This window comes from Vitis vinifera, chromosome 11, assembly GCF_030704535.1.
Source record: "Vitis vinifera cultivar Pinot Noir 40024 chromosome 11, ASM3070453v1".
In the NCBI taxonomy this organism is placed as follows: Eukaryota; Viridiplantae; Streptophyta; class Magnoliopsida; order Vitales; family Vitaceae; genus Vitis; species Vitis vinifera.
This window is the reverse complement of record NC_081815.1, coordinates 4075454-4085985: the sequence shown is the minus strand read 5'-3', so window position 1 is coordinate 4085985 and position 10532 is coordinate 4075454. Positions and strand designations below refer to the sequence as shown.

The following is a 10532-nucleotide window of genomic DNA, read 5'->3' as shown; positions in this document are numbered from 1 at the left end:
TGAACGAAAATCTGCATGTCAACACATCTTCTCTTGTATATGTTTTTTTTCATCTAATTCATAGAATGACTTGTATGATATCCCATTTGAATAAAAGTTAATGTCGTTCATCTTTATATTTGATTCGTCTTTTAAGTGATTCGTACAAAAATATTTTTAATAAATTAAAAACATTTTAATCAAAATCACTTCAAATGGAAATTTTAGCTATCTTCATTTGTTTGGGTGCGCTATTTTTACCCGATGGGGTATCAAGAAAATGTAACACTTATGCTACGTTACAAAAGAGTTTCAAGATGATATCACCTTAAAGATTCTAGATCAATTTGTATTTGTCTTGATGCATCAAAATTTTCATATGATTGGGTAATTTAAAGCAGGAATGAATGGCTGTTTCACCGAGAGGGAGAGCTGCCCCATCATTCAACAAAAGAAGAGAGCCCATGCAATTGCCCAAAAATAGTAATATGTAACGTCAAGGGTTCAATAGACTTGTACACTTATCTAGATTTATGTGGGTTCCCAATCTTAAACAGTGGCCATTGACCATCAATACCTCTATAATCCAATCAATCATTTCTCTATCTGCAAATCAATAATCACCCACAATGCCTGCGATTGGATAAATTCAGCTGTAGGGATAGATTTTTAAGAGGGCCAAAGCGACTAATCTAATAATAAACCACCATTCAAGTTCATGAATGAATAATGTTACAAAACTGTGTAGAAATTGTGCAAAAAATATACATTGCATACATACATAAGAGTTATGACATAGACACTGAAGAAAAGACCAAAAAAAAAAAAGGTGGATGTTAGCAACTGACTAAATCTTACAACTGACAAAGGGGTTACATGCCAGGATAGTCTGGACAATTTGGTAAAAAGACAGGCATGGGTCAGTGTACTATACCAAGGCTAAGAGAATGGCAACAAATATTTTCATTTTTCCATTTTTTTCCAAAAAAAAAAAAAAGAAAAACCCAAACTACTGAGAGGCAATAATAGGGATATTTTGGGTTCAGTCGGGAAAAAAAAAAAAGGAAAAAAGAAAAAAGCATATATATACGCTCACACGCTAAGGCTGGGGATGGGAGTGATTTAGGACCCTTGATCAGGTGTGGATAAAGTTCGAAAGGTGATGGGGGCCCCGTACTGAGGGTACAAGAGCATCAAAACCGTTGGTGCATGCTGGTAGGAGGGGGCAAGAGTGAAGGAGAAGCGTTGGAGGATTATGGCAAGGGCCAGTTTGGCCTGCAAGATGGCTAAATTTTGGCCAATGCATGTACGGACGCCCAGGCCGAATGGAATGAACGCCACCGGATGCTTGGCGGCTCGGGCCACTCCTTCCGCGAATCGGGCCGGGTTGAATTCATTTGCATCATTGCCCCATATCAAGGGATCATGATGAACGGCTAGGATTGGGATTAGGAGCTCCATCCCACGGGGGATCTTGTAGCCTCCCAGCTCTACATCCGTTTTGGCCCGTCTGATGGCTGCGATGATGGGCGGATAGAGGCGCAGGGACTCATTGAGGATCATGCTTAGCTGCACACCAGATTACACAACGAAACATGTGAGATTTGCCTTGTGCGATGATGACAATGGGGGTGTTTGGAATGATAAAAGAATTAAAAAAAAATTAAAATTAAATGCATGTCATGAGCCGCGGCCCGCGAGTCATGACTGGATTCCATGTTTCAATGAAGAAAGCAAAAAGTGGGTTTCTCAGGAAACAAACGGAAAGTAAAAGACAAAGGAGATGGGAATTTGTCTTAATGCGGGGGGCATTACCGTCTTAAGTTTGACAACATCATCTTTGGTTGGTGTATCACGTGCTCCGCACACACGGAAAACCTCGTCACGTGCTCGAACCTGCCACTGTGGGTGCATTGCAAGGAGAACCGTAGTCCAGGTCAGCAGATTGGAGGTTGTCTGCTTTCCGGCGAAGAAGAAACTCTTGCACTCCTCAACAATGTCCTGTACCGTAATCTTGGATGATGGGCACCAACTCATTTCTCCCTTTTTAACCGTTTCTTCTATCATTAGCCCCAATAAATCTTTTGGACATTTCTCCGGATTTTCCTTCCACCTATTCTCCTTTCGCCGATCAATCAGCTTCACCAGCGATTTCTTTATCTCCTTGTCCAATTTCCAAGAATTCATGTTTCTTTTGGTTGGAAGGAATCTGATAATTTTTTAAAAAAAAAATATTTTTCAACAATTAATAACCCCCTTATCTCGTAATTATATATTAATATTTGTAAAAATAAAAAAATTTAAAAAAAAATTGGAAAATTACCTATAGCCGGGGATGAAAACTTTCTGAAATGCCTCGGCAGCCATGACCATTTGCTGAGCTTGGAGTTGGAAAATGGCCTTACCATCTTCATAGCTGCTGCCGAATGCCATTCGGGTGATGACATCTTCGGTCAATGTTTGGTACCACTCAGAAACTTCAATCTCTACCTCACCTGATTTTGACATTGCCATCCATTTCTCCAACATTTCGGTCACGCTCTTCGCCATCACCGGTACCATCAGCTACAAAATATTATAAGTTATATAACCAGACTATGATGATCACTATGATTTTTATAGTTTTAAAAAATAAAATTGGAATTAAACCCAATGTGGGTTTTGAGTTTAAATTAAAATGCTAAAATCTGAGCTTACTTTGAGATTCTCCATGTGCAAGGTAGGTGTTATGATTTTCCTATGATGAGCCCATTTTTCGCCTTTGAGGCTCAGCAGCCCATCACCTTCAAGCTGTTTAACAAGCGGGTGTGCCTCGTTCTTCTCATAGAATTCCGACTTGGAGGCGAAAATCTCCCGAATAAGGTCCGGATCGGAGATGGTGAGACGAACGGTCGGGCCGAACCACACGAGAAATGTTGCACCTATGATCAACCACAGCTCTAATTGTGTCAAAAAAGAAAAAAGAAAATCAAAGTATAGGGGAAAGTATTCAAATAATGAGAAAAGGATGGAATTTAATGGAAAAGAGAAGGTTCATACATCAACTAGAACTGCAATAAAACCTCAACAAGTATGTATGGAGTTAGCAAAAATGAGGAATATTGAGTAGGAAACATGACAGCCATTAATTCAGAGAGCATGGATAGTGTAGACCCTACAGAGACAGAGAGAGCAGAAGCAACGCAAGCCCAAAAATAATCCCACTACCAAACACAACACAACTTCATTATCAAAGTTGGAGCTTCAATGAATCGAAACAGAAAAATAAGAAAGCAAATGATAGCTACTTCAACTCCTCAACCATGTTTTCTCAGACCACTTACAATATCTGATTGCACAAAATTTTGTATATTTAAAAAGACCCAATAAGAAGAAGAAGCATCAAACATCCAAACTGTATAAAGGCCTGAAAAGCTTTAAAAAGAAGAGGACACAACACAAGCCTCTCAAAAGTCACAATTTTTGAAGGGTATATTATAATAACGAGGAACCCACCCATAATTCTAATGATCAAAACTAGCTCTTACAAAGCCAGCCAAGAGCTGCAGGAGCCATAGAAAGGTGGAAGAGAAAAAAAGAATGCAATCTCACCAACTCTAAACCAGCTCACAAACTGAAGATACAGCAGTTGTGAAGAAGGTGAAACGAAATTGAAATGAGAGAGGAAGAGAGGAAGAGAGGAGAAAAGAAGACGAAATACCATAGATTTTCTTCCAGTGATGGTAGAAGGAGAGAACTCTGGGGAGTATGTTGTGAGAGAAAGGCATGGGTTGAGAAGAAGCCTTCAACATGAGACCCACAAGCTCTTTGACATTGCCTATGAAGAAACGATAAGGGGGACCTCTAATCCCTTGCTTGGAAAAATGGTGTTCGATCTTTCTGGGTCTCCACCAAAGCAACACTACCACCTTCAACACGAACACTAACGCCATGAAGCATATCACGAGTAGCTTGAACCAGTACCACACCTCCTCCATGGCTGAAAACATAGACACAAAAACAACACAACAGTGTTGCCTTAGCCTTTTTTTTTCTCTTTCTTTTTTTTTTTTTTGCCAAGTGTGGAGCAGCGCCTTTCTCGTAATGCTTCTTATCTACTTTGGCTATGTTTCTCACTTGTTCTCACTGTCTTCTCTTCTCTTCTCCTCTCCTTTTAATACAAAGAGTAGAGAGAGAGGGATTGGCAACAAGGCCAACGGCGTAGGGGCCGCCATTGGTATTCTAGGGTCAACGATTCAGATGTTTTTTTTTTAATCCTTTTCACTCTTTCTAAGACCATCTTGCCCTTCCCTTTTTCCCTAGTACCTTTCTATCCCTTTCTTTTCTTTTATTTTCTCTCTGTTTTTCTTAAAAAAGTTGTCATGTGATAAAGGGCATTCCATGTAATTTCCTAAACATATTTTTCATATTTAATAATAGGGTTTTAATTTCAGAAATATATAAATAAATGCAAAAATATTATTAATTTTATTTGGAAATTGGATAAACAGAGTCAAAACAATTCTCATTTTGTTTTGAAAGGGTGGGTTGTAAAACGTTTGAAGATATTGTTTCAAAGTCAAAAATAGCTTTTCCAACCTCTTCAAAGCCCTTAATACTCTCTTTTTATATTTATATTGACCCAAAAACTTTCTCTCAAATGCCTGCTGGAGTGGATTAGATTATGTATTTAATTTAAAAAGGCAAAATAAAAAGGACATACCAATTTGGGACTGTGCCCTTTCCTTTATGAAGGCTAGTGGTCAGTGAAATTAGCCTAGTTTATTTCCATGATGATCCTACATGCTGGCTGTCCCAAATTAGGGCATGATTGGAGAATAACAGAGTATGAGGTGTACATCTATGCATCTTAGGATGCCAAACCAATATCTTCATATGCAATAAACTAAAATTTGAAAAATTATTGAAGGCTGTTAATTATTTTTATGAAGTGTATTGAAGTTGGGAGAAAGTTTTGAAGAGGACCAACCATGTAGATATAGGGGAAGTTAGTATGTCAAGTCGAGCACCCACTTCAATAATTTTAAATAATATAACAAAATGATAAATTAAAGACCAAGTACATGTATGATAATACCAAGATATGGACAATTATATGACAAATACCCTGTCGAGAGAGGAGACAAAAGCCCACAAAATAGAATGGAAAAATGGGAAATGTAAATGGGGCCAAAAAGAAAAAGAAAAAAAGGAGGATTCCAAGTAAAAAGAAAATGAATGTGGGTTGGGGTTGGGGGTTGGTGTTAGCTTATTCCTTGTTCCCGAAAAGATGATTTGGGGAGTGGAGAGAAAGAGGGGGCACAAAGGGGGTTGTTATTTTGGAATGTTGCTCTTAAATTTGTGCACATGGGAACAAGGCTGTCTATTTAAGGGGTTTTTCTCTGTGCTTTTGGTGGGGAAATATGCCCTTGTTGACCCAACAATTGTGCCTACGCAGCCCCACCTTGCTTAATCTTTGTCTTAATATGCCCACGACATGTAGGGGCCATCTGCCCCTTCTGGGTCCTACACTAATTTATAACCCCCTTTACTCATTTATTTTTTTCAGGTTTTTAAGTTTTCTTTTTCTCAAAAAAAAAAAATGAAGGCAGCCCTCTTATGTGTTAGCTCTCCCTCTCACTTCACTTGTTAAAAAGCTTCCCATTTTCATCTAACCATACATCATGGCTTCTTGTATTTTTGCTAAATTCTAATGGGTGGGTTTGGATCAAAACTTCAGTAATTAAGAGGTAAAGGATGATGGTATTGATGGTGAAAAAGAAAGATGGGTATGGGAGGATGGGAAGAATGGAGCATCCAAATTGAATACTTCAAGGAAGATCTGAATTCGTCCTTGAAAGCCTGCTCTCTGTCTAACTTTAGTTAGATATATATAGACGGTGATTCAGATGAAACTTTTAAAAGGCAAAATAAAGAATCTGGTTGGCCTTACCTTACAACCATATTTTCTCTGCAAAATCAAAAGTACAAAAGGACAAAGTAGAATATGCAATCACTTAACAAGCTCTCTCCACTTTTCCAAAATCACCTACTATTATCCTACCAAGAAACCCCCTGCTGATGTCTTCCTCCTCCCCCTCCTCTCTCTCTCTCTCTCTCTCTCTCTCTCTCTCTCTCCCCTTTTCCTTTTTCTTATACAAAGAAAAGAAAGTATATTTTTATGTTTTGTCTTCAAATTATTTTAAATATTCAAAAACAGCAGCTAACCCAGTTGCCCTTTTGGAGGAGAAGGGGCCTGTAATTTGGAAAAATATTTTTTTAAATATTCAAAAAAAGCTGCCAACCAATTGCCTTTTTGGAGGAGAAGGGGCATATCATTTATCAGTTTTTGAAATATGCGTAGAAAATGTATTCATTGCAGTTAGTTAGAGTTTTCTTTTCTTTTTTTTTCCAAAAAAAAAAAAAGGAAAAAAAATTATATTTATTTATTGGTTTTGCATTTATGGTGTGATGCCACAAAAGAGTCACGGGATTCATTTTTCTTCTTTACTTTTTATTTATTTTTCCTCTAGAGAACCACACGAAAGTACAAAATCTTGAGGATAAGATTATGAAGCTTAAATAAATAAAATTCAATTCAATTTCTTTATAGCAAAATTGTGCATGATGTAGATTTGCAAGCTGTGACTCAAATTATTGGAGAAACAATATAATTGTATGTAAGTGGAGAACTAAATCCAATTATTTAAAATCATGGAAATTATTAATCAATCACACATACCATATGATAGAAAGAACAACACACCCTTCGGATGCAAATAATTGAGATGGTCAATGATAAAACCCGGACCCATTTTCTACAAAATAATTGGAAATAATTCGATAAAAATACTTTATTTGAAAATAAAGAAAAAAAAAGATTTAGGTGATGAAGACAAACAACAAAGAGAGGAAGAAGGGATATACTAATAGGATTTCCAAGCAAATCCCAACCCAACCCCCACCAAATCATACCTTGTTGTTATTTATCTCCCTCTCCCTCCCCAAAATTCATCCCACAATCAAGGATTTGGAGCCACCCCACTTCTTTGGGACCATCATTTGGAAATATGCCCTTTTCCTTGGAAAGGAAAATTGTCTCACAATAAATCATTCTCATGCACCAAAATGCACCCCAAGATCCCAACCCTTGAGCCCTCTTTTCTTAATGGCAACATTATTTAAGTTTGTAAAAGGGATGGTTGATTTGAACTCCTTTTATTCTTAATGCACTCAAACACAATATGAAAGTTTGGGATATGAAATCTTACTGACATTTCATTTTAAAAAACAAAAAAGAAATATTAATGATTTGAAAGAGCAATCTTTGAGAATTTTAAAAGAAAAGGAAGGAAAATCAGGGTTGAGTGTTAGCAGTGAGCTCAGTGGGCTGTGTGTAGTTACATCAAGTCTGGATAAGTATAGAAATGTACAACAGATTTTATAATAATAATAATAATAATAATAATAGAAAAAGGAAATTTAGCAAAAAAAGAAAAAAAGAAAGGTGGGAGAGGAAGGAATGATGGGAGAAAGGGAGGGAGTGGGGATGTAGTTAAAAAGGGGGAAGATGACAGAGAATATCAAGTCGCCCAGTTTTCGTCCACGCAATCAACGGTGTGACGGGTCCTCATTTGTCTTTTTAACTTCTTTATTACTATTATATTTACTTATACGGCTACGTCAAATCATGATCTGCCAAGTGTCATCCAATCATTTTACGCTTCTTTACCTCTTGTCCACATACAAAGCTTCCCCCACTCCCGTTACATCAACTCAGTCCCACCCCCTCCCCCTTCTTTCTCTCTCTGTCTTCTCCTCCTCCTCCTCCTCCTTCTACCCTTTTACCAATCTATCCACATTGTTTTCTCCTCTGTTTCCCCATTTTTAACATTTTATTGAACAAAAGCCTTTTGATATAATAGTTATAACTTATAACCCTTCAATAAAAATATAGTGAAACAGACCAATGTTCCCACTTTGTATAACTTAGAGCCATGAAAGGGGGCAAAAATGGAAAAGAGAAAAGACCCATTTCTATTTTTATTTTTTTTGTTTTTTGGAAGTACAAAGATAACAACCTCTGGCAGTAAGAATCAAATGGGGGTCCGTACTTTTTGTGTGGGAAAGAGCCCTCGTGAATCGAGGGCAAGTGTTTTCACTTTTTCAGTTAATTTTTAATCACACATCACTGCCATCTATCATCACTAGTTTCACCTTTTTCCACCTTCCCAAGATTTTTCCCTTATAATTTAATATAAAGGTGGATTAAGAAATTTAAGATTGGAGTGAACTCTAAATTTAACACAGGCCACTGCATTTCATGCTCTATGTTTTGTCCCTTTAAAACCATCCTTGTCCATTTATGTCTCTCTCCCATGCCCCCACCTTCCCCATCTCTTCTATCTTCTTTTTCTAGGGACATGTCTTTCTTTGCTTTTTCCCTTCCATTTCTTTTTTGTACTACCTCCTATACCAAATTAAAAAATTGGATGGGATTTGGGATGATAGAAAATTTGTTTATCATATTTTCTTCTATTTTTAATTTAGAAAATAAAATTTCATCAGCTTCAAAAGGCGTAAATCTTTTCGCCTAGTTTCCATCCCTTTCTCATATTCCTATTCCTTCTAGTGATGTTGAACAAAGTCCAAAAATGTATACTGTGTTTGTAAGTGCTTTAAGGATAAGGTTTAATGGAGAGAGAAAAACAAAATGCGTGTAAACCTAAAAGTGAGTACCACTTGTTTTTGTGCTTTCTCAATGTTAAACACTAATTGTATGATAGAGGGTAGTGGACAATGTTCTTCCTTGGAAAGAGATTGTGCCATTGAAGCAAAAGAGGGGAAGCAAATAATACCAGTTCATGTGATTCTATATAATCACCTCTCTTATCTCTATCTTCCCCCTCCAAAAATCCTTTACTGTGCTTGAATATCTCTACCAATTATAAGCCATGATGTCCTCTTGGATGCCACTCAAAAAGAAGAGGAAACTTTTGGAATTTGATTTAAGAAGCATCTCAAGATCCTGTGTTTCAACCACAAGTAGACAACTAAAACTACTACTAAACGTTGGCATTGGACTTTTATGATGAGACCTACAAAAATTTACATTCAGCTTGAATGTTGAATGAAGAACATCAAATTTTCATTTAGTTAATAATGAAAAAAATTTGAATAAGTAACCAAGTCAAAACAAAGAAGGGAAGAAAAATTATGAGGCTTCCTTCAGATTTTTGGGGATTGAAATTAAGATGTTTCACCACCCAACTAAAACAAGTGCTGAGAAGAGAACAAACATCTGATATGATGATAGTAGGTTACTCATAGGAGTGTGACGGAGCAGATGGCAGTATTGGAACATAGCATGGAAATGAGGAGCCTGTCCTAGTAATCAAACTTCTACTACTCTATGATGGGAACGGATTCCATGTGAGACGCGGATGAAAGCAAAGAGAGAAGTGAGATGATGGGAGTAGAGGTAGATGGGGCTGGGAAGGGAATGGAATGGAATGCAATGAATTCAGGTTTCCCTACTCTAAGACTAGCTAGAGCGCACCCATCATCATAAATACATGCATATGGGGGATGACAATGACAGTTGCTGTGTATCGTCCCCATCGATGCTCCCTCTAGGTTTATGCTGGAGCACATGCTCCTCCCAGGCTCCCCACACACATGTTCTGTTACAAAGCTTACATGCATATTTCGGGGACATTGCTATTCTTCTCTCATCATTCCTCTTTACCCTACCATGCTTAACGACTCCCAGATGTTCCTTTTCTTTGAATTTCGTATCTTCACATCATGGCCCATGTGCACAACTCCCTTCTCCAAGTTTCCATTTAGTGCTCCCTCTTCCCCACCCCCGCAATAACCCATTTACTTGTATTCCCCAAACTCCCCCCCTATCTTTTTACCCAATATTATGCCACATATGATATGATGATGAGGTGCGGTGTGTGACCCCGACCCGCCCCCATTATCTTCTCCCGTCTGGTATAATAACACCACCAACCAAGTGCCATATTATGGCTACATTTGACCGAGCAAGTAAAATTAGGAAAAGCAGGCAGATATGAATGAAGACACAGAACAAAATACATGTATGGGACATGAAGATAAACAAAAGGCGAGGAATGAGAAAAGAGATCAAAAGAATGAATGGCCATTTCACCAAAAAGAAGCATGACAGTAGGGTCACAAACAAAGAGGGGAGTCCATTCAGGATAATAGCTATGGAAGCCGACTTTTGAAAAGATATGAGAAGGATTGGATGACTTGGTACTAAGCCAAAGCAACTCCGACCACCCACCGACACTGAAAGTCACCTTTCTCGGCCTTTAGCTCAAAATACCACTGCCGTAAATGGGGCCTTTGTAAGGGTAATGAGTCCTAAAAATTAGGACAGTGTCCTTTTGAGACCACCCCACCTTGTATAAACATGCTGGCAAAACGCTCGCACCAGCTTTCATGCCCCACCTCTCGGTTGGAATGATGTGGATGCCTAGTGGGCATGCACAGCGTACAGCAGTCCACAGTGATAACAAATGGGTCTGTTGGGAGTGGTTTGA

General features: G+C 38.0%; 1 protein-coding gene across 1 annotated transcript; it reads right to left on the bottom strand.

Moving 5' to 3' along the window:
- Positions 1-667: 667 nt before the first annotated feature.
- LOC100245678 (cytochrome P450 734A1) lies at positions 668-4157 on the bottom strand. Its single transcript, XM_002284985.4, has 5 exons — positions 3680-4157; positions 2677-2900; positions 2303-2544; positions 1795-2188; positions 668-1548 (listed from the first exon to the last, which is right to left on the bottom strand). The coding sequence occupies exons 1-5, from the start codon at positions 3966-3968 to the stop codon at positions 1102-1104; spliced, it is 1596 nt and encodes a 531-aa protein (XP_002285021.2). The 5' UTR covers positions 3969-4157; the 3' UTR covers positions 668-1101.
- Between the last annotated feature and the right edge of the window lie 6375 nt (positions 4158-10532).